At 32.5% G+C, this 25115-nt stretch overlaps 3 protein-coding genes across 4 annotated transcripts; 2 read left to right on the top strand and 1 right to left on the bottom strand.

Annotated features, from left to right (window-relative positions):
- Positions 1 to 136: 136 nt before the first annotated feature.
- Positions 137 to 3492, top strand: LOC130798760 (uncharacterized). Its single transcript, XM_057661859.1, has 3 exons — positions 137 to 749; positions 1618 to 1954; positions 3462 to 3492. Exons 1-3 carry the CDS (start codon positions 137 to 139, stop codon positions 3490 to 3492), a joined length of 981 nt encoding a protein of 326 aa, XP_057517842.1.
- A 1151-nt stretch (positions 3493 to 4643) lies between these two features.
- Positions 4644 to 9273, top strand: LOC130797855 (TPD1 protein homolog 1-like). 2 transcript variants are annotated; one of them, XM_057660641.1, is made up of 4 exons: positions 4644 to 4819; positions 5337 to 5531; positions 5752 to 5844; positions 7928 to 9273. In XM_057660641.1, exons 2-4 carry the CDS (start codon positions 5426 to 5428, stop codon positions 8281 to 8283), a joined length of 555 nt encoding a protein of 184 aa, XP_057516624.1. In that variant the 5' UTR covers positions 4644 to 4819; positions 5337 to 5425; the 3' UTR covers positions 8284 to 9273. The 2 variants fall into 2 exon arrangements, with proteins under 2 accessions (XP_057516624.1, XP_057516625.1); XM_057660642.1 differs by lacking the exon at positions 5337 to 5531.
- A 396-nt stretch (positions 9274 to 9669) lies between these two features.
- LOC130797854 (protein MICRORCHIDIA 7-like) lies at positions 9670 to 23791 on the bottom strand. The gene is made up of 20 exons (XM_057660640.1): positions 23354 to 23791; positions 22450 to 22524; positions 22082 to 22116; positions 21894 to 21972; positions 21304 to 21396; positions 21117 to 21201; positions 19787 to 19862; positions 16910 to 17038; positions 16351 to 16449; positions 16159 to 16260; positions 15307 to 15468; positions 15136 to 15231; positions 14958 to 15009; positions 14766 to 14877; positions 14613 to 14683; positions 13299 to 13723; positions 10992 to 11185; positions 10649 to 10736; positions 10348 to 10470; positions 9670 to 10249 (listed from the first exon to the last, which is right to left on the bottom strand). The coding sequence occupies exons 1-20, from the start codon at positions 23709 to 23711 to the stop codon at positions 10166 to 10168; spliced, it is 2538 nt and encodes an 845-aa protein (XP_057516623.1). The 5' UTR covers positions 23712 to 23791; the 3' UTR covers positions 9670 to 10165.
- Positions 23792 to 25115: the final 1324 nt, after the last annotated feature.

A 25115-nucleotide genomic window follows, 5' to 3' on the forward strand; every position in this document is an offset into this window, starting at 1 on the left:
GAAATCTTAATATCTTGTACAACTCATTCCATGATTTCATCAAATAAGAGTCAAATTCAGATGTTAACACAAAAGAAATACTTGACCTTGCATTATAATCCCTTTCTTCTTGTAATTTCCAGTTCCACAAGCCATAATGTCTTCAGAAGAGCTTACATATGCAGTCCAAAATGGAGATTTAGAGTTTTTGAGAAATTGTGTAGCTTCTAATAAACCCAATGAACACTACTTCAAACTAACAAAGGAAAAAAGCAACATATTCCACCTTGCTGTATGTTCAAACAGACTAGATTTCATAAAAGAAGCAATCAAAATATTACCTTTTAAAACCATACAAAATATCTTCTTGGATCAATCCAATGAACAAGAAATGAACCCTCTTCATTTTGCTGCTGTGACAGGCAATATTGAGATTGTAAAGCTGATTTTAGATGTGTACAGACTATCCCCACCATTACCAGATATTCCTGAAAGGCCATGGTTAGCTAAGACTGTTGATGGGGCCAGCCCATGTCATTTTGCTATTGGGCTGGGTCATGAGGCTTGTGGGTTGGAGATTTGGAGGATGGATATGGAGAATCTTTCGGACATTCTGGTTAATGATGGGTCATCTTTGCTTGGGCATGCTGTTGAAAAAGGGTTTACTAAAATGGCTTTGGAGATGTTGAGGTCTCCCTTTTGTGTTAGATGTACACATTCTAATGGGTACACTGCTTTGCATTATGTTGCACATTGCTCATCAGGATCAAGTATGTCTTAATGTCACATGATTTGCTAATCATCTCACGAATTGTGAATTGAGAAAAGTGAATTATGGTTGGTTTTAGGTTATTTTTGAGCCATTTTGAGTGACTTGCGAACTCAAAAGGCAAATTAACTAGCGAATTATGTTTCACTGTATGCAACCACCTATGACTTTGATACCCGAATTAATGCGTCCTCCGTGCCAAATTATAAGAACCATATTGATTTTATTGTTTGTATTTATTTGTATGTTTTTGTTTAGTTATAGGGGTGTTTTTATCTGTTGAGGTTTTTTTCCTTTTTTTTTCTGAGGAGCCATCTATGAATCTTTCTCGAGACGAAGAACTCTTTGGCCGCCCTCACCTTTATGGGTATGAGCTGTCGTCGTTCTTCCTTCCCCAGACCCTGATCATAACTAATCCTATGACCAGGATACACTAATTATGATGACGATGATGATATTGATTTTATTGTTCTTTAATAATATTTATTTTAAGAATTAGTTCAAATCCAAAATTGAATTTCATTGATTTGCCAAACATTAAATTTGGGTCAATTCTAAATTTTCAAATAAAATCAATCATTCCCAAGCATAGCATTAAAGAATTTAAGTTTAAAAATAATAATTATAATAATTTCACTTCCTATTTTCCAAAAAATAGTTAGAATACAAAGTATTATACGTTGGAAACATAACTTACATATGATCTCACATCGAAGAATTAGAAAGATATTAATTAACATATAAATTTGATGGGTGTGCAATTAACTCTTCTCTTATGCGTATCTTGTTGTATATAAGTCCAATAACAAATTTATCAGTAGAGATTGTTAACAAAAAAGAACATGATGCAAATATTTTCTTGATTTCAGAGGAAGAAATATGTAGAAGATTGCTTGAAAGAGATCCAGAGCAAATTACACAAAAAACCATAGACAAATTTCCAGTGCTTCATTATTGGGCAATACAAAATAAGTTGTGGCCTTTTGAAGTACTCCTAAGGAGCGATGACATTGTTCCTAATGTAAGGAAAATATTTGTAGACTTAATGTCTTCAATTGATGATAAAAATGGGTTCACCCCTCTTCATATATTGGCCGTACAAGATAGCTCAAGTGAAGAAAATGTAGAAATAGCCAAACTTCTTATAGAGACTTGCAAACAAGAAGTAGAATCATCACAAATGTCAAGAACCTTAGAAGACATCATGTATCCATGGTTAATGGAGGATAATAAGGGATTTACACCTTTGTTTCATGCATTAGACAATAAAAAGAAAACCCAATCCTTCGCTATCTTTTTCATTTTATCGCCACCCTTCAAATAAAATTACGAATTTGCCCCTGGACTTTAAAAAATTACAACTTTGCCACCCCTTAAAATTTCTTATTTATACTAATAATAATAATAATAATAATAATAATAATATTTCAAAATATAAATTAAATATAATAATTAAAACAAAAATAAAAATTTAATAATAATAATAATAACAATCACAATAATAATAATAATAATAATAATAATAATAACAATAATAATATAAATAAAATTAATAATAATTTTAAAAAAAAGAAAAAAAAATACCCAGCCGCAGGAAAAACCGCGAGCCAACTGCGGTTCAGTTGCAGAAAAATCGCGGCTATATCCACACTTCTGGCCTAAGTGGCTTTCGTGTGAGGGGCATGTTAGAGTATATAGTATATCCTAGAGCCTCAACCATTAGCTTAAGCATTTGGTTTAGTTGCTAAGGAAAAATCGTCTACAATTTACCTTTTTCGGTGAGAATCTAGATAAATGATTAAGCCTAAAAGGGGATTTTGTCTTTTTAAGAAAGAAATCAAATAGAAACTTTATGGCTCTAAAACCATGATAAAACAATAGAAAAGTATTTTAATGTTTTAAACAACTTTTGACTTTAATTTTAAGAATGAAATAGGAAATTTTTAATTATTAGTTAAAATCCAGGAATTGTATAATTGGATTTTTCATAAAATCGTAAAATGGGTTATAATTCTACCTATAATTTTATACTAATTAAAATCATAGATTTTCAAACAAATTTACAATTCCACTTATAATTCAGATCGATCGTTTATTTTTAGATCGTAGGATAGCATATTGGAATTGCAATTTCAATCACAATGTGAGGAAAGACTGAATAAAAAATTATTAAAAGTTGATAATATTAATCAAATTTACATTGAGATGAAAAAGAAATATTCTGCATAACTATGTTTTAACTTATTTAAAAAATTGAAAAATACTGATCTATTTTTATTTAACAGAATCGCAATTTAGTCATAAATTTAAAAATGTCGATTGTTTTAATTTTGAATATTTTTTTAAAAAATTGGCCAAGTCTTCATGTTGTTTTGACATAGCCATTTTACTATTTTAATTTTTCAAAGTTAATTTAAAATTAAATAAGTCAACATTTATATAGTTGCTCTTACATTGCGATAACGTTAATTAAAAACAAGTTATATTAATTTATTTTTTAAATAATTTAAAATCAATCGATCGATTTCAGCTTTTTTAATAATGCGCTTACATTGATTTAACCAAAATTAATCTTTTTTAATAATTGATTGAAATTTAATTTGATGGACGTTTCAAATTTGTATTTAGATTGTGTTGAACTTAACTAAAACGAAATTTAATTACATATAATTATTTATTTAAGTAATATAAAATGAAATAAATAAATTGACAGTTTATATTTGACTTCTATTCGTTTTCGTTAATCAAAATTAATAAAAACAAAAACTTATATATTGCGTTTACGTAAGATAAGCGTTTATTTGTTAGATTTGAAAAAATAATTGAATTTAGAGATTTTTTTTATGAGATATAAGTAAATTAAAAATTTAGAAAAAAAAAAAGTTACATAACAATGAAAAAATATGGTAAAATAATAATGCCCCTTTATCTCCAAATATATGGAGCAAAATGATTGAGATAGATGACTATTGTTTTTCATTACACTGAGCAAAATATAAATTTACTTCGTGAAGTAGTATTAATAGAAGTAGATGACCCACGTGTAACATTAAACAATCCAGTAAATAAAATAAGAGAATGAAAAAGCGAGTAAAATGGCGCAATCATCAATCATTTCTAAATCTTTTTAGGCATTTTGCTATCTCTTTCCAATCAAATTAAATAAATCAAATCCATAAACAAAGTTATTGTTTCATTATATTTGTTACTCCCTCCTATTCAGCTTAAATGTCCCATTTGACTTTTCACACTTGTCGAGGTAATATTTTAACCCTTAATATCTTAAATTATTCTTAACTAAAAATTATAAAAAGTTGATATTAATAATCCTTATATTGAGACGAATCAAACAAGATCCCACATGACTATGTTTTAACTTATAGATTAAAAGTAAAATACGAATTAAGAGTGATAAGTGAATAGTGCCAAAAATCAAATAGGACATTTAAGCTAAATAGGAGGTATATGTTTTATTATATTTGTTATATTATATCTTTTCTTACATCTAAACCGTTATATATAAAATAAGCTTGAAAAATTAATGTACTCTTAAGTCTAGTGTACTGAGTATTTCAGAACGAATAAAGAATAATAATTATTATTATAATAATCAATCAATTTATTCCTTTCTTTTTATTTGTTCATTTTAAGTTTTTCATTTTTGAAGACATAAATTTAAATTTAATTTTTGGAGTGTATAATGAAATAAAAATATATTCATATAAAATCTTGTTAGATTTATCTAAATACAAAAAATTCTTTTTACAATTTTTTATAATACCTACTTACAGATATTAAACTTAAAATTTAAAAGGTGTAGTATGGACAAATAAAAACAAAATTCTTGGGTATTCATTATTTCATATTGTCCGTGTAACTCTCCATCTATAAACCATACTTATCTCTCTCTTTCTGCATTTATGGCTTGCTAGAATTTATTCTCTCTAGAAACACAAACAAATCATCTGCAAAAACAACTTTCTTATATACTTGTCTTTCTCCCTTGATTCTTACCCTCTTTTTTGCTACTGCTTCTGCAACTCAGTCTCACCCTCTGCATTGTATTGTCGGGTATGTCCTTCTTTGAGGTTTTTCTGATTTAAGCATGGCATAATCGCATTTCTGTTTCCAAAATTGCTTTTGTTTTCTTCGTTTTTACCTTACTTTTTGACGTTAGCTTTATGTTTTTAGAGTATTCAAAAATCTCGATGAAATCCTTTTTTTCTCTTGTTTAGGGTTTCGTAAACTTTCTGTATTCGTTGATTTGTTGCTGTCTTCCATGAGGTGTTGAACTTTGTTGTTTTTCTGTTTTCAACTTTTAGTTTTCCAAAAATACGCCGTCGATTGTGAGATTTTTCGTACTTCGTCTTAAGTCAAATCATTTTTTTCTACAGTAAATTTTTGATGTGATTTCCGACCTCGTTTCTCGAGGTAGGAGTATTACAAATCTTCATTGCTTTGCTTTTATTTTTTCGAGGTTTTATATATTCATTTCAACCTCTCCTTTTTTTCCCTCTGTACTTATGTCTACTTTCTTTCTCCATCATCGTCGCTTCTTTACTCATCAAGCTTTTCTCCCTTTTTGAAGGTTTTTTGCTGAGTTAACTCGATCCGAGATACGAGTTGTTCGTTCATTTGGTTGTTGATGTTCTCTGCTTTCGCACTACTACATCAACGATGTGTACCACGACGTCTACTTCATTTTCTGCTGTGAGACGGAGAATCGCGGTTTTAGTGGCGTTTTTTTGGATTCTTGTTTTGATCATGGTTCTACCTCGTACTGGTACTTTTTCTCTTTTTGATCATAGATTCATTTATGAAATAGTCTACATTTAGTTCATCATGAAAACTTTTTACTTGTTATTTTTGGTTATTATGAGTTTTCCGTTTCTCTTTGCAACATATAAATATCTATCAGTCGTACGTTCCGTTTTTTGTATGCTCGTAGAGAAATATGATTATTGCAAATTTTAACTAATTTTTTGGTTACTTTTTATTTGAAGGAATGCTGTCCAAAATTCATGGTTTTCGATTGGAGAGCTTGATTTCTTCCGCCGTTAACGAAGTCCTTCCTTCACCTCACCGCAAGCTCTTAGGTAATCTCTCCCTAACGGTACTCCTATGTCACTAAATGTCTGTTGGTTTAAGGCCTGAAAATGGGGGTATTTGCTAATAGGTAGTGGAAACGCATATAAATGATGCTGTTCAGATCGAGTACAGTTTTTTTGTCACATTTAATTAAATGTTTTTTTCAGGAAGTGTTTTTGTGTGTTAAGAAATCTTAACATGCACCAACTAATTTTGGATAATTTTTCCTTTAAAAAGGGATAATTCTTAATTTTTTGCTTAATATCTTCTTTTTTTTTTTTTCAGATTTTCAATTATTTTGTGATCGTTTCTACTTTCATGCCAACATTTGCCGCCTTGTATAGGATGATTCATAATTTGCCTGTTTAGACATGATTTCCTATATATTTTTACAATTATGTACTTAACTATACTCTATAGAAGTTTATCTATATTTAAATATTTTATTTAAAGAGAAACTTATTAAATATGATTTTTTGGTAAGATATGAGTAAAAATATATATATATATATATATATATATATATATATATATATATATATATATATGTAATGTAGTAGGAGTAGTTCTTACTAGATTTATCTTACTGTAAATAATTTTATTATTTAGTTTTTATAATTTCTAACGAAATATTTGTAAAGATATTAAAACACAGTTATAAAAAAGGTATAAAGACAAAGATATCAAGCCGTAAAGACTATTATTTTTTGGCATTGTTGAATTTACTCCTCCATGTATTTAGCATGGATTATAAGTCCAAACAAATGTTACATTTGCCAGATAGGATGGAATATTTCATCATTTGCCTTTTTAAGAACTGATTTTTGTTTTTGTTTTGCAATTTTTCTTCTACGTTCAGATTTATTTCTTTTCAATATGGGTTTGAAAAACAAAATTTCGAGTAGGGGACCACATGAGTCGTTTTTAATGGGCAATTGTGAAGTGCGCACACTTGTTGCCGGCAGGGTGTGTGCTTGTTAGTGCTTAATTGCCTAGCAAATGCAGTTTTTTTGTTGATTTAGCTTCAGCTTTCTTCTAATTCTCAATCATGAACAATTTTACTCTCCTATAGTGAATTTTTTCCCAACCGTTTTTAAAAAATTTTCAAATTTGCCTAGACTTTTAATTTCTCAATAGATATTTGATTTATTTATCCATTTTGAGTTTAGAAAGACTAATATTGTTAGCTATTTAGGGTTTTAACTACTACTACACAATTGTAAAAATTTCATTTATTTTCCAACAAAAGACATTATCTCTATCTTTGTTGGCCATTTACGTCCGTTGGCTCTGCCTGAATTGATTGTTTGAATAATTGGATGTGTATTAGTGTTTTAATGTACTTGGTGAACTTGTTATTTAACATATGGTCTAACTGCTGTTTTGCTTAGCTTAAATGGACAAATGTTACACGTGGATTATACATGCTTGATTCGGCACTTCTATTTTATTAGTGAGCTGTTAGCCAAGTCCAAACATTTCACACTGGGTTATCCTTTGGAAGGGGGCGGTGGATTGTTCATCTCTGCTACTTTACAAATATACTCCTGTGGTAGTTTGCAATTTTGTAGTACTCCATAACTAACTAGTAGTCTAGGATTAGCAGTAATAATTTATGGATTTGAACCGAGTTTCCCACATTATGGAAAAAGATGCCTAGCTATAGCCTATTTTAGGTCAAGCACTTCCTTATAAACTAGATGAAGGGAGGGACCTCCTCTCAGTTCTCATGAATTATGGGACCTTATTGAATCCTTGTACACTTTTATGTTGGCTACTTGGCTTTTAGCCCCCACATTCAGGTCTCTTACCCATCTTTGCGGTTCACATTCAGAATAAGTTTAATTTGTCTCTGGTGCCTTACTTCTGTTTACTTGTTGCATAGTTGATTCTGTTTAGCATTATTGATAAATCCTCGCTGTTTCATTAAGATTGCTACACTAAAGCTTAATTGCTTTCTCATTGTTGTATGTAGTTTAACATACTAATTAATACTGAGGGTTTACGAAGTGCAGTAGATATAAATTGATTACATGCACCTTTTTGTCTCCGCTAATCAAACCCTTGTTTTTGGCTTCTACTTTTTGACAGCTTCAAAGAGTGTTGACAAGCCTACCAGATTCTGGGATGACACTAACAAGTGCACTGAATCCGATATTCAGATTAACCAAGGACCAGGTGCACCTTTGCCCTCAGGTATACCCACTTACACAGTTGAAATCGCAAATGCCTGTCTCTCGGGTTGTGACATCTCCCACATTCACATTCGCTGTGGATGGTTCAGCTCTGCCCACACCATTGACCCACTGATCTTCATGCGGGTCCGATTCAATGACTGCCTCCTAAATGGTGGCGGAACACTGAAGCATGGGACGTCCATTTCGTTTCAGTATGCAAACTCATACAGTTACCCTCTTTCAGTTTTTTCCATGAGATGCAGCTTCTAGGTAGATTTTGATACAGTTTTTGGACTTTTAGGTGTTTAATTAGCACCTAGTTTTATAGGCCGGGTATATTTTGATCTAGGTTTGGAAGCGTTCATTTTGGTATAGTTTTGAAATTCGAGCTAGGATTAGGATTTGCGTGAAGTCAAAGAGAGTTTTGGGGATTTGGTGGTGTAATTAGACTAGAGGTGAGTTGAATCTTGGCCTAGTATTCATGTTGATGTATATACGAGTAGTATTCTAATGAAATTTTTGCGAGCACACACTGACACACTCTAAAAATGGAGTAAAAAGTATTACTTCATATTGTAAAGCCAATTGAATCCTACTATACTATTGAGTATTGAAATGAAGTATGAATGGCAGTTTTATTCGTCTTTTTGGACTTTTATTTTTAAAATCGCATGAATTAATTAAGAAAAATTTAGCTATTCTATGATTTTTTTTAATATTGCTTGTTAGAAATTTCCTTAAATAACAGACTTATACAGTTAACTTAAAAACCAATAAAAATTGCAAGAACTTTCTTGACGATCGAAGCCTACTTCCTTGAAAAAACTAAGGTATTTGGTAAAGAACCCTAAAATTTCATACGACTCATCCTAGTTTCTTACTTCTACTCTCTTTCCACATGGCAGGATACTAGTTGTTAATAAATTAGCCTTCCTAATTGTTTATTTATAATTATGAGTATTTTGAATGAGATTGGGGATCTAAAAAAAGGCTAACTTCAAGCCGTTACTGAATACTGATTCTTTGGTAGGTAGAGAATGGAGAGTAGAGTAGGAGGGGACAGTAAAGGGTGAGGGTGTTTGGGTAGGCTTAATAAAGTCTTAAGTATTGGGGTTTGTATCATTGTCATACTGTCATTACTCATTCTATCGCCGCCAGGCGCAGTGGAAGAAACTCCCAACATGTTTGTCTAATTCTCTTTTTCTGTTTATGTCTCATTGTCTCTTAACCTCTCACTGACTTTTGTTTCACCGTCCTTAAGCTTGCTCACTAATCATCTACTCCTACTTTCGTTTTTATGGTGTTTATACCAAATGGTCTTAACTTAGTTTGCTCTTATAGTCACTTTGTTTCACCATCTTCCTATTTTTTTTTTTGTTAACTTTTAAATTAGCTAAAAGCTTTACTTATTTTAGTTTAAAAGTTATATTTTAAATATTTTGATCAACTAACAAACTAAAAATCAATATATTACAATAAACAATCAATGAATATAAAATTAGTCAAATGTACGATTAACATGAAGATTTGAAAATCTTATAGTATATATTCTGCAATGAATATAAAATTAGTCAAATGTAAGAACATGAAGATTTGAAAATTAATGAAAATCACATATTTTGATTTCCTAATTTTAGTTTGGAAGAAAACAAAAAACAATAACAAACAGGCCCTAGGCAATCACAACCTTTATCAAAATAAATCAATGGTAAATCCATGAGAGCAAGACGAGGCAAGCATAACTTGACACACAGCGTGCATGCCTAGGCTGGACGCCAGGCATGGCACGACTGAGGTACTCTTTTTAAACTTTATTTTCGTCCCAAATTCCTAGCAACAATGAGGATTTCATGCATGATTCTCCTAGTCTAGATACCACTAGATTTTATGCTCAAAGGTTAGATTTAGTAGTGAAAACAAATTCTAAAATACAGGCATAAGCAACCCCTACTCATTCACCATCTATCTTACACTGCTACCTACAAGTTGCTTAGCAAGACTCTTCAACACAAATTTACAGGCCAGACGAAATGAGCTACAGTTTCCGGTCAAGGTTCTTTCAACATATACATAGTGGTGGCTGAATAAAATCCCACAAACCGACAGATACTTCTCCTTCATCAGACTATTACAAGATTATGATTGCAGCAAATTATCTACGCCTGCCATTAGAAGAAGTCATTTTGTCCAGTGCCATCACTCTTTCTCGCAACTCTTCGATTGTGTTGGAAGCATCCTGCCAGGGTTAACGAGCAATTTTGCATGGCTTAGTTAATGCATTGACATGCAGTAAAAAAAAGTTAAAGAACAAGCCTGATTAGTAAATGAACATACCCGTAGTCTCTTTCTCAGGTTTTCTTCTTCACCGTCTCGTCTGTCTCGCTCTTCTGAAAAAATGTCAATTAAACTCTCCTGTTCCTTGTTAAGTTCTTCGATTTTACTTTTGGCTTCAAGGAGCTGTCGAAAGTACCATAAAGTAAAAAAAAAATAAAAATTGAACTTATTGTGTGGCAACAAAATCAAATACAAGGGAAACAATACAAGGAAACTCAACGGGATCTAATATTAAAAACATTAAATGAGCTGCAACAAGTTGAAAGAAAAAACAGGTTCCACCAACTAGAATTAATATTACCTTTGTCTCAAGTGATTTGCATTTGTCTCTTTCGAGTTGGAGGTCACGTTCCATAGTATCCAACTTCTCATCATTCCTTGCCTTCAACCTAAGGAAAATAACATAGAACGTCCAAATTAAGGAACTGGGTATTTATAAGCAAAAAATGAAGCTTGTAAACAATATTGAGTAACACTAAGGATCTTCCATCCCATTTGGTGTCTCATATGACGTTGCAACCTCCCACCAATTACGGCAACACTAACACAATAGTTGTGGTGTGGAATGACAAAAGACGACACATGAGCATCACATGAGATCGAAGATCCGGAATGGTAGCCAAGTTTTCCATGATCTTTCCTACCTTTCTTTCAATAAACGATTCTCGTCTTTCAACTGATCCAGACCTTGCAACTTTTCTTTCAATAAACGATTCTCGTCTTTCAAATTTTTCAGAGCCTCCAACCTCTCTTTCAATACAAGATTCTCCTTTCTTAACCGATCCAAAGCTTGCAAATTTGCGGAAGGGGATTCCATACCATCACTTGCACTTGTTTCCTATCAAAGTAATTCGAAAAAGAGAAGAAAACACATTAGAGAGGCAATCTTTTAACATGGAAAAAACAACTCTTTGTAGCTCAGGCTTAACATGATAACAAAAACTAAGAGCTCCTAACCAACATAGTTCTCATGGCAAGTCTCATCTTCTAGAAAAATTAACATTCTTACTTTCAATTAGTTATAAGTCAGATTACTCCCTCCGTTCTTTTTTGTTCTTCTCTTTTACTTATAGCACAATTTTCACTTTTATATCTCTTTTATTTTTGAAAAGTGTAAAAATAAAAAACTATACATGATACGTATCTAATAAATCTCATATGGATATATTTTACCTCATAATTCTCTCCAAAGAGGATAATAAAGCCTTTTCCGGTTAAAGTTGGACTACATCAGAGATCGGCTCTAAGCCCTTTTATTTTTACTGCCATTATGAAAGAGATTTCTAAATCTATTTGGGAGACGGTACTGTAGTGCATGCTATTCGCTGACGACATAGTGCTGGTAGTAGAAACTAGAGAGGCTCTAAGCCCTTTTATTTTTACTGCCATTATGAAAGAGATTTCTAAATCTATTTGGGAGACGGTACCGTAGTGCATGCTATTCGCTGACGACATAGTGCTGGTAGCAGAAACTAGAGAGGAGGTTAGTAATAAATTGAATTAGAAGGTAAAGGGTTGTGCATTAGTCATACGAAAACCGAGTATTTGCGATAGGTGAACCAGAGATGTCCATTTGATGAAGCAGTTGTTAAAAGTACGACCAAGTACAAGTATTTTGGATCGATCATTCAAAGGCATGGAGAGATAGACGGAGATGTAAATCATCGTATATATGCGGGTTGGCTCAAGTGGCGTGTAGCCAACACAGTGCTATGTGATAGGAAAGTCCCAAGCAAGTTGAGGTTAGTAATAAATTGAATTAGAAGGTAAAGGGTTGCGCATTAGTCATACGAAAACCGAGTATTTGCGATAGGTGAACCAGAGATGTCCATTTGATGAAGCAGTTGTTAAAAGTACGACCAAGTACAAGTATTTTGGATCGATCATTCAAAGGCATGGAGAGATAGACGGAGATGTAAATCATCGTATATATGCGGGTTGGCTCAAGTGGCGTGTAGCCAACACAGTGCTATGTGATAGGAAAGTCCCAAGCAAGTTAAAAGGAAAATTCTACCAGGCGGCAATCAGACCTGCTCTGCTATATGAGACCGAATGTTGGCCTGTAAAGAAGACTTTTGAACAAAAGATGGAAGTTACAGAAATGCATATGCTGAGGAGGATGTGTGGGCACACATTGATGGATAAACCAAGAGTTTAGGGAGAAACTAAGGGTAGCCCCTTATTTCTGGAAAAATGCGCGAAAATAAATTAAGGTGGTTTGGACATGTGCAGAGAAAGACTTTCGACACCCTTGTGAGGAGGGTCGAAAACATTATAGTAGAGGGTAAGAGGAGTCGAGGAAGACCCAGGAGAACTTGGGATGAGCAAATAAAAGCTTAAACCTCTCTAAGGGCCTGATAAGGAATAGGGGTAGTTGGAGGCGCCATATCCGTGTTTTAAACTACTGATGTTCTCTTAGATTACCTTTTGGTGTTCTTGCCCTCTTGCTTTTCTCGTTTCTTTTTTTATTAGTTTTTTGTTTTCTTTTATTTTGTAGTTGGTTGTACTTAACATTTAATTTATCTTTCCCGTGTAGTTACGTCTCTTTGTCTTTCTCGAGCCGAGAGACTTCTTTGGCAGCGCTATCCTTTATAGGTATGCATTGCCACAGTCCTTTCCTCCCCAAACCCTGTTCATATTCCTATGAGCGGGATACACTGAGTAAGATGATGATGATAATAATTCTCTCCAAAACCTTATTTAGATTTATCTATTCTTAAGGTGAAATACTCTAAATGAAAAAAACATTAGAGAATGGAGGGAAAACTTTGACAGAGCTTTCAATTTAACAATAGTATCAAAAACAATAAGAGTTCGAAAAAAATGAATGATAATAGCCATGGTATACTCCTAACATTTAAAATTATCTATTTGTAAATACAACAAACGTAGCATGCATTTAAGGAGAATTATTCAAAGATCTGATAAATTGTATTTTAAAGTGAAGATACCTGTATCATCGTACTACTTGGTTTTCCAGGAGGAGCTTTTTCTTGCTGGGCTTTGCCAGAGGTCTTTGGTATAGAATGAGTAGTGCCATTGACTCTTTTCTTATGCACCGTATATTGCTCATCAGATGTATCTTCTGCAGATTGTGATAATGGCTCTTCAGAACTGTCTCTAAATCTAGCATAGTCGGTATTTCCTCTCACATGAACAGTGTCAGAATTTCCTCTAACCCCAACATTGTCAGAATTTTCTCTAACTCTATCATTGTGTGTGTGGCCATTCCCAAAATTATCATTTAGCAAAGTATATTTTCCTACTGGTTTCCCTCCATGCTTGGCCGATGAAAGAGAGTTGAACTTATCATAATCTGATCCTTTTCCTTTGCTTTTAGCACGTGATGGTGTCGGAGTATACTCAGGGGAAGAATCTGCAGATAGCAGTTCAAAAGAAGGAAGATAAATATCAGAACTCAAGCTAACCCTTCGTTTAGTATTGTCTAAGAACAGTTTGTGTGTGTGTGTGCGCGCGAGATGAGGGAATGTAATCAGGCAAAGTGTATCAAAAAGATACTAAATAGCAGCAGTAGTAGTAATAATATATAAGGAATCCAATAGGAAGGGTAGTAGTAGTATATCTGGGATCCAATAGGAAGGCAAAGTAATATTACTCCCCGTGTGGGGTTTTGCTACATTTTCCTTTATACACTTTTTCTTCAATTCTCATCCACAGATTTAACTTAACTTACCTTTTAATCTCATCCTCAAATTTCTTCCACTTCCATAAAATATGGAGTATATATTTTCCTCTCTTGCCTTGGGTTGCTCACAAATTGTACTTAGCAAAAGTGGAGTAGATCTCAAGCAAACTCTCCTTAATTGGAAATGAACCCCCCACTTTCATTTAATCTCATCTACACATTTCAACTCTCTTTTGATACCATCCACACAATACAATCTCTCTCTTAATTTAATACCAAAACTAAAAAGTGGAAATACCACATTGATGCAAACCCATTGGGACAAAATAGTTGACATGTATATATGTATGCATACACACACACACATTAAAAAGATAACAGGTAATTGCACTACCCTGAGAAGGCAGAAAAACTGCAAGAATACACCAAAAGAGAAAGTTAAAAATCATACCCTACAAGCATCAAATGAGAATGAGTAATTGCTGTGATAATTTCAGGATTTACACTCACTCAAATGCTAAACATAAGTAACAGAAGGAAAGCAATCCCCTCATAACCAGAAACTATAATCCATCTATATTCACTTGCATTCACATCATATTGTATGAAAATCAGATACCTCTATCCCTGGATTCAAATTGTTTCTTGTTCCGTCTAGGTGCATAGCCGATCAAATGACAGTTTGAAGACCTGAAGAATAGAAGATCATTTTAAACCCAACTATAGTAATGCAAATTTCAAGGAATAAGCGAGTGTTGGCAAGATAACACACCAATAGTTTTTCTGCATGTTCACCAGTTTGCTTTCTAGTCTGGCAAGAACTGTCGTTCGCTCAAACCCCTGTTTATCATGAGCTGGCTCTACAAAATTTGCTTCTAGCACACCTATAAGACAAACCAAGGGTCATCATCTTGTGCTAGATCAACTTGTGTTAAAAATATAGTAATCAAACAAAAAGAAGCACCTATGACGCCTCGACCATCACTTCCTGCAGCATTCCAGACTCTCCAGAAAGGCTAATGCAACAAAGTTACCAAGAGAAAGCTCACATCAAATGCTGATATTGTATTTATGAATCAACGGCTATACTCAACACCCAAATTCATAAAAAATTAGGGGAGACGAACATGTATGAAACTAACTTTGATAAGACGATTCTTGTGATAAACATTAAATCCCTGAACATCAATATGAGCGGTCGCATCTTTCACAAATCCAATAGTGACAATAGCAATCATCTGCAATGACACATGAAGTTAATTAACATTAGCTAACATTAAAAATAGAAGGAAAAAAAGTTATGCAATGATTACCTCAGAATTCCTGGGAATACCATCAGCTCCAGGCTGGGGACGGTACGTGACCTCCTGTCTCATCATCATGTCATTTACAACATTGTGGTGTTCAACATCTTTTCCACGAAGGATAATCCGAAAACGAGGTGGAAGTCTAAGATATAGAATAGATGCATAGCTCTGAAAATTAAAAATCAGATGTGTAGTCAGAAGGGATTAACTAGCATTCTAAGATCACCAAAAATTCACATAACTGATTAATCCATTTGAAGGGGAATCAAAAAAGTAAACCTAGAACATCATGAATAGAAAGGAAATCTAAAAACATGTAAAGACTTACATAATAACTAACCAAATTAGCTACACCACAAGGGTAAAAGTCATATAAAAACAAGAAGCTCCACCCCCTAGCTCCTTTCTTATTCACCCAATCATCACAAGGACAAAAGTTGCATAAACAACACATAGCTGATAGCACAGCAGAGACATGCAAGGATAGAGGAGAAATATATCTCCACATTACAAAACATTATATTGAACCATTTCGTAACACATAAAACAATGTCAATGCAGAAACACACTTTCAGATATCTTGTGGAGAGATGAAGGTAGCTTATATCATCCTCCAAAAGCCAATTCCAACAGATAAAAGATAAACAAGCGCATAATACAAGCAATAATAGAATCAAATGTTACAGAAAGTAACATGATTCACTTCAATTATCCACATTCAACTTTCACATCCCATGCTTTCACATAAAAACCTATGAGAATGTTCAAATTAATCACTAAGATCAGAAAACTACTCTTAAGAAATGGGCAATCACATAAACATTGACCCCTAAATAAATATCAAAAGCAGTTTGTTACCCTCAGTGAATGCCGGTAAGTCAAAAAATGTCTAGAATTAGGATACTCCTTTGCCATTTGAATGTTCTTTTCATCTCTGTTAACACCCCTAATTTGAATGTCCTGTCATCACATCAATACTAGTTCATAACTGTAGCAAGCAAATAGGAAAAGTTTCTAGGAAGAAAGAACTTAATGAAATAAGAAACCCACATGTCGATCAGAGCTGAAATCAAGTTCTAATTGTCCTTGATCATCTTCCCAGAGGTTGTAAATGACTATACGTGTACCATGATCTTTCATTAGATTAAACTGCAACAACAAAAGGTATAAAGTGCAATGAAGATTAAGATGTAAGAAGTTCAAAATAGCTATCTACCTAGAGGATCAAGGTAAAGCAAAACTGCTGATGGATAAATATAGAATATAATTGGCCTATGGATCTTTAGATGGAAATAAATGAGGGGTTCTAAACTTGTGATGCTCAACCTCAGGTACAGGTGTAATGCTCGGGTATGGATATGAGTGTTGGATCATTATGTCCTAATTTTTATTTTTAGGACTCAAGGACTCATTTTAAAGTGTCCTAAATGAGGATATGGAATCAGAGACACAACAATTATAAAGAATGTATTAAATTATATTACTCCAAAAATTAATTGTGAGGGCATATCCTATATGGTGTTGAACCCAACAAGTATGAGAGCCAAAAAACACTCCATAATCAAAATGCAACCTTAAGATTCTCATTGCAAAAATAGCAAAAGAATACCTGTTGGAGAAGTTCAGTTTCACTTGCATAAGGTGACCAGTTTATAATTGTATCAACGTTTCTACTCCAATCGTTAGCAGAGGATCGCATCAGCTTACACCATTCCTTCTCCCTCAATTCATAGTCGAGCTTCAAATCCAACAGAAAAGCAGCGACGGACAAAAGTCATAATCATAACACATGGACAACAATAACAGATCATATTTTATTCGATTTCGGGAAAGCAACATCATGAACAGATTTCACGTATTCTAGAACTAGCAACGGAAACATTATCAGGCATCAGCTGCTTTAAATACTTCCTCCGGTTAAGGATTCTAAAACTATGTGTCAAGGAAAACAATCAATAAATATTTGATAAAAGTGTCAAATGAATATGTGTCTCTTTCTAATAACAAATATTTAAAAAACAACTACAATCACAACGATTAACGATTAACGATTAACCAAAGCCCTAAACATGGTTCAACTGCTTACATTTCTTGCTTGGTAGGGGAGTGGAGGGAGATAGGGAAATGAAAAAATAGTACTATCCTTCACTCACCATTTTTCTTTTTCAGACTAAACTGAAAAGCAAGTGCTACATTTATTTAGAGAATGAAATGGCAGTCTGACAAAGTTTTGGTTAGTCTTCTAGTACATATTAAAAAAAAAACTAAGGTGGAAAAACACAAGATTTCTTAGACAAGGGTCAGAGATATTTCAAGACTACATATCTCACATACAGGACAATGTATTAAAGTAGGCATAAATCCATACTAAAAATATGGCAATGAAAAAATAGTTCAGGGAGCAGCACACTGGATTCGCTTAACAACAAAAGCACAACCTCAAAATAAACAAAAAGAAAAAATGAAAAATTTAATCAAGAAGATACCAAGCATGTGATCTCTATAGCTAATCAAAACTTACCTGAGTTGTTGATTTAACTCTGCATCCTTTATTAGAATTATATGAGTTTAGTGGCCTAATCAACCCTCATCCAAACATATTTTTTATAGATAGGTGAAGTAGAGCCTCACCACAACTATCAGACACGAAGACTCCATAAAGTCAATTCTTTCAAAACTCAAAAATTAAAACTCTTTTGGTCATACATCATTTCCCTTATTTAGATAGGGCCAAAGATTTCTAGTTCTTTGGTTTTGAATTATAATGGACTATATTAAAATAGTTCAATAAATCATATGGACTTCTTATTAACGTTTGCAAATAATGATGTTTGCTATTAATGGTCAATCGGAAACAAGCATTTTGCTATCACTAATAAAGGTAAGGTTGGGTACATTTGATTCTCTCTCACCCAATGTCATAGGAGTAATAGAATGTTGTTTTTATGTTCATTTAGCATGTTAATAAAAGTATTTCAGCACCTATGATGTGTCTAGCAATGGTTGTGTAACTGAAAGGTTCTATTCATATCAATGTGGAGAAAGAACGGTCCCATCAAAGGCAATTCTAAAAAGGGGTACTACTATCTAATAAGCTTTTTACTTGAATCCTGTCCAATCAAAAAAGAATCATTTCAATTATTTGCAGCAAATGTTTATTCAATCAAGAGCTTTCCCTCCACAGCCACTACCTGCTTTCACATATTAATGCATCCATCTCTAACCAAAATTTTCAAACATTGGATATAATATGAAGAATAAAAGTGCTCCAAGTTGATGATAGCAGATTAAATTCTATATAAAACAATAAAAAACTAAAAATCGGATTTTATCTCAATCGGAGAGCAAGTACCACTTTCTGAGGTAAGTTCCTTGGTTCAATTCTTACCTAGCACTTCCCCTCTCTCAACCTATCTTGACCAAACCTGAGTTTGGGTCGAACCAACAGTCAAGGATTTTAAAAAAAATATTTAATCATTAATATTCATTTCAATACATAATAATTTGTTATTTTGAAGAAAACTTTAACGATAAAGAGATGTTCACTCAAAATATTAAAATTTACTATAAATATAGTAGGTCTCGACTAAAAATGATGACATATAACTAAAATTGATGACGTGAAACTGAAAATGGGTCAAAACAGTTGAGTTTGAGTTTTGGTTGGGTTTCACCTAGTTTTCCCGGCATTTTCGGGTTGGGTCATTTTCAAGTTATGAATCAAAATTTCTGGATTTAAGACCCATTAATTTCCGATCAGGATTCAAGTAGATTTCGAGTTAGATCACATTTTGATAATCAAAAGAACAAGTCACACAAGAAAAAAACATTGAGTACCATGGAATTCAGGAAGCACTCAGCTCTCACTAGCGCAATGCACATTGAAATTCATGATCTTACAGTTACACTATAGGTAAACTACGGATTTCTTTCAATTCCAAGCAAAACCACAAAGGGTAAGCAGCAACAGGATATGACTGTAAGATTAATTTCAAAACCTTAGATTCCTGAGGCTTTCATGCTGGCTAACCCACAGCACTGATTCTTGAGCTATATGGACAATAGATTATTCAGATTATAGCCAGCGCCCTCCGGACATCGGACTAATAAAATGAAAAATTATACTTCCTTTGTCACTTAATACTAAAATTATGCAAACCTTCCTCCCAAAAGCTCACATGTTATAAAAATGTGTTGCATGCTTCATGTTATTAGATATGTATGAATACCACTTTCTCACACTACATATGAACTTAGGAAGATTTCAATATCAACACACACGCACACACTGTGCCTAGCATGCACCAAAAAGTCAATAAAACAAACATAAAACAAGAAAATATCTCAAGTAGATCATGGGTAAATTCATAATCAAATAATCGCTCATTATGCATCTTTAGATTATAACATCATCAAAGCCAAAGGAGCAACAAATTGAGCATGATGATATAATTTGACATAAAGAGCAAGAGAATCTTGACATTACAATAGGAACTACGATGTCTTCTTTCGCGGTGCTCCTCAAAAATGTGTATGACAATAATCCAATACTTTGTGTGACGCTGAAATGAAGAAGAACTAAAATTAGAAGGCGTCATTTTCTTGTACATTTAAATCATCTTAGTAGAATACATTATACATCCATCAGAAATCCAATGCTCACACCCTAAGATGACTTAGTCTAAATCATTTTAGTAGAATACATAATACATCCCATCAGCACAAGCCTCGGGCAAGGAAATTCATCAATAATCTCATTTACTACACCATTCAGAAATCCTTGACCGTTCAAAGTTTCCAACATTTGGAGTATAGGCATTTGATTATTTACAATTGTACATTTAAATACCAATAGGCAAAAAGCAAAAAAATTAAGGGTGTTCAAAAATGGATATTGATCTATACGAATTCGGAAATCTAGATATTTGATTTTTTTGATAGTCAAATCAAGATCCGGATAAACCGAATATTAAGTTTACCTCACATCGCATAACAGATATTCGATTTTATTATTTATTTATTTATCTATTGTTTAAAGAAAATCTTAATCACCAATTTCAAATGTTTGTGTGTACATCAAAATATTTTAAGCGTAAATTAATTATATCTTTCTTTAATCAAAATTATTTTTATGATTTGAAAAAAAAAAAATTTATTTTGGCAATATGGTTTCAAAAAAATAGTGTTCTGGATTTGGGAATCAATATGAAGTTTATAAACCGAATATCAAATCCTAACTATCTGGTTTTCAAAAGCCCGATAAATTATCAGTTATTGAAACCGGATCAGATAGTTTAAATCAGATTATTATGCACACCCCTACTTATAACCATAGACTTGTATTATATAAAAAAGAAATTTTAAATTGTAGTCGGGCTTCCTGTCTATTTTAGTGCATATCTTATAAGGAAAGAATCTATCATACTAAGTTGACAAGCACTTTCGCCTAGACGATGCAATTGGGTCGCTAGGGTTGGGTCTAGGATTTCTACTTCGCCACTGAAGTTCGAGTAAGGTCATATCATATTAGACTAGAATGTAGAAATTTCAATTTTTTGGTGACATCAGACTATTAGAGTGGTAGCTTATAGTTTCTCATTTAGCTTAGGACTTTGGATTCTAATCAATTTCGAATCAAATCTGGTAATGATTTGGCTCGGGTTTATTTGATTTGACTCGAGCATGGGTTATAACATAAAGAGTCAACTACTTCCATAGCTTGGCAAATGCATCTTTGTTCAACACTTAATAACAGAATCCACGACACGAAAAAGAAACACCACACAAGATAGATTCACAATAATAAAATTACAAACCTTTTACCATCTTTTCCACGATAACGAGAGAAGACAATAACATCTGCTCCAAGCCTCATCGTACTTGTTTTAAAACCATTTCCATCTTTAAAATAACAAAAAAGATGTGCACAATCAAAATTTAATTTCAAAGGAAGGAGAAATCGACAATAAATGGAAACTAAACATATAACAGTTGAAAACTTACACTGCCCAATGGTATTCGCTAATTTGCTCTTTGCAGAGTACCCCAAGGACATGCATTGACGCATCTTGTCAGGATTCATACCACCACCATTATCTAGATGAAAATGTTATCAAAAAAATTTTAAGACATTTGATAGTAGAATCCTTTGCAATGAAATAAAAAACACAATTATTTTATTCAACTAAAATTTATTATTTACCACAAAAGAAAGGCAATGAAGGTTCCTCACACTTCATAACAATTACATGCCAGAAAAGTTCTAGGTTAATAACAATATTGTATGGGGCCAAAGGACACTGTTTACTCTATAGGATAGGATTCTGAACGCCCTTCGATCTATGTGCACTATTTTGTTTTATAGAATGTGATGGTTCAGAAATTCAGATTTTAAGACATGCAGGAAAAAAAAGTAATAGTAGTAAGTTTGGAGTACAGAAAACAGAAAACTGTTTCAAACTATGAAGAGGTAAAAGTAATATTTGGTTTATGCCTCACACTTGATGAAGACTGAAGAAACATTAATAATTATAGACAAAACAGCATACAACAACTTAAACTTAAAAAATGAATGCAGTTCACATGATCAGTACCTTCTATCAACAACATTTTACTCTGATCTTTCTTGTTTACAAGCATATCTATGTTGACATAGGTTGCTCCATTGAAAACCTAATATCGACAATATCAGTCTTGATCACATTGCAGATTAAGATAAAATAATATTCAGAAAATGAGACAAAGCTTCACTGGGAAATGATGCACAGAAGATGTCAAGTACCTCATCCAATGAATTGTCCAGGAGCTCCGCAAAAGCTGCATAGACAATAAAACAATGCTACATATTAGGACTAGCAGAAAAAGGTACAGCAGCTTGAAAAAAAAATTTTAAGGCAAATGCATAGATAGAATTAACATACTCCCACAGTCCCATGAGTTTGCAACATCCCACAATTGCACGAGAATTATGAAAATGGTGGTGAGAGTTAAAATATGAGAGAAAATGAGAGAAGATGCGCAGATAAAATCAAAGAAAGTTGTGGGGACAGTACCCAAAATAAAAATGTTGCAAAGTAAAAGGGACATATTAAGATAGAGATGTTGTCAAAGATCAGAGGGAGTATTTTTGGGTGAAAAACATGGTCTAACCTCCAAGAGCCCATTTATGACTTGTGGCATTAGAATGCAGAAACTTGGGATGAACCCTAACATGGTCCATTCCACCTGCAAAAGATACAAACAGAATGTGATCATACACAGCACATAATCAAACTATTAAAAGACAAGTTTAATAGAAAATGCAAAGATCTATGATGACTTCTGTTGAACAATACTTTTCAACAAGCACCTCATCCACCCGCTCAAACATGTCTCGTCACAACTCACAACTTCAAACCTCACACTCCATCACTAATGGGAGCATGTGGCTACCTAACATTATGCCACAAGAAACATCTTTCTTTTCCCTTGCCCAATATTTAGAATAAAACACCACTAATTAAGCAATAGGTGCCAAAGAAGTTTGCAGAATTTACAAGCTCAATCTTCTATTGTAGATTAGATTTCTTTCACCATATAACTAAAGCAAAACCTTTCTATTACAAATTTGATAAGCTCTCATCGAATTTACCATCAAACAACCCTACAAACGTCATCAAAAACAATGTCAAAAGCTTAAGTTCCACTACAATCACAAACTACAAATCAATTCATTATCAAATGTAGCTTATGTTATTAGGCCTTAATGGAAAATTGTGAAGATAAACACATGTTCAAAATGAGAGCCCATTACCATATTTTTTTGTACTTTAAATTCCTTTAAAACACAATGCAGATATGAAATCAGAAAATCAATTAACTTCCCACTACCAATCTCACTAAAAACATTCACCCAACGGCCACAAACTCAAGTTATAATTACCAACATCTACACATCAATTCACTCAAAAAAAAGGGCAACACTAATAAAAATTAAAATCCACTAACAAATAAATTATATTCTAGACACGAATTAAAAAACCCCACAATAAATATGAAAAAAAAAAAAAAAAACCTGTATAGTTTTCCCAATTTCCACAGGGAGCACCCTCATAATCGCCGGCCTTCCAAAACTGTTTAGAACCCGGAACACTAGCAATAGCAGTAGAAGACGACGGTGGAGGTAAAAGCAAAGAAGAATCCGGCAATGGCGGAATCGGGTCCAGAAACCCTGGTGGAATAGAACCATTAAATTTCTGCTTCTTAGCCCTAAAATAATCTTCATCTTCATCATCGTCAGTATCGCTTAGTTCAATCAAATCACTAGGTGAAGGTGGAGTTGCATTGGTGAAACATCCTAATCTTCTGGGCAGTAGGGTTTCCTCGAATTCTAGCTTCACTGATACCTTTTCCATGGCTGAATTAGTTTGCATGGAGAAAATAAAAAGGTGAGATCAAAAGAGGGAGAGAAAAAAAAGGAGCTGTCTGACAAAATATTTCTATAATTGAAGAGAAGGAAGATGGAAAAAAAAAAAAAAAAAAAAAAAAAAGGTGTTATTACTAATAAGGGTAGATGTGTAATTAAGTAAATTTCCATGTAAATTTTAAATTTTATGGAAGTTACTTTATTTCCATATATAAATTCTTAGTAAGGGTAGATGTGTAATTTTGGTAGCACATAAAAATTATACTCTTGCATTCAGACTTTCATTTGTCTGGTGTGTCATTTGTCATTTAAATTTTACGGAAGTTACTTTATTTCCATATAAATTACTTGTTGTTCTTACGAAAAATATTTTATTTGTATCATTAATTTTGAATAAAATTAACATTATTCATTCTCATTTTAATATTTTAATAATGTTTATGATCTCTATATAATTATACGATCTTCATTTAATATTTTTATGTTTCTTATTATTTCTAAATGTTTCCCACTAAGTTTATAAAATAATTTTTAATTAGTTGTGGTCTTTATATTTTTTTCACTAACTTTCTATTAATATTTTTTTAATGTTTATAGTCACCACTTTTCCTCCATCAAAATTATAATTTAATAAAAAATATATCCTTTATCTAAAAGATTCTATTATTCTTAATTTTTGTGAACATTTCTTGTAAAAACTTCATTAAGGAATGGAAAAAGTAATTGATATTAAAATTTAAAGATATTGACATTTTTTGCATTGGCGAATCTTTTTAAGGGCCAAATGTATCGTAGTCTTGAAAGTTTATAGAACACTAGTATATAAACTGGTACGAAATTTTTCTAGTACGAATTAATATAAATAATATAATTTTTTAGGTTGATTGATTATTTACCAAAATATTACATTAATCATGGCAAAATTATATAAATATGTAAATCAATAATATTGCATCAAGTAAGGCAACTTGATGAAAATTGAAATATTATTTTTTAAATGGAAATTATATGATATATTATATAACATACTTTTGCAATCAATGTTGAATTATATAAATCAAAATACTATTTTTTTTTAATGAAAATCAGATCATTATTTATCATATTATTGCATTAGTTAAGGCAAATTAATATAAATTAGTAGTTTATTTATATATTAATATCTCAATCAATATTATCTACCATATTTTTACTATCTATCAATGAGGAATCATATAAATCAAGATATTATTCTTGAATGTAAAATAGATGATTTATTATTTACCATATTATAGCATCAATCAAGGACTAATAATAGAAATCAATAGTTCATCAATATATTAATATTTCAATCAATATTTATTGCTTAATTCAGGGTGTATGATCGCTTAATTTAGTGTAAAAATTATCATATTGGCAAAAATATCGCCAT

This window comes from Amaranthus tricolor, chromosome 13 (genome assembly GCF_026212465.1).
Source record: "Amaranthus tricolor cultivar Red isolate AtriRed21 chromosome 13, ASM2621246v1, whole genome shotgun sequence".
NCBI classification, from domain to species: Eukaryota; Viridiplantae; Streptophyta; class Magnoliopsida; order Caryophyllales; family Amaranthaceae; genus Amaranthus; species Amaranthus tricolor.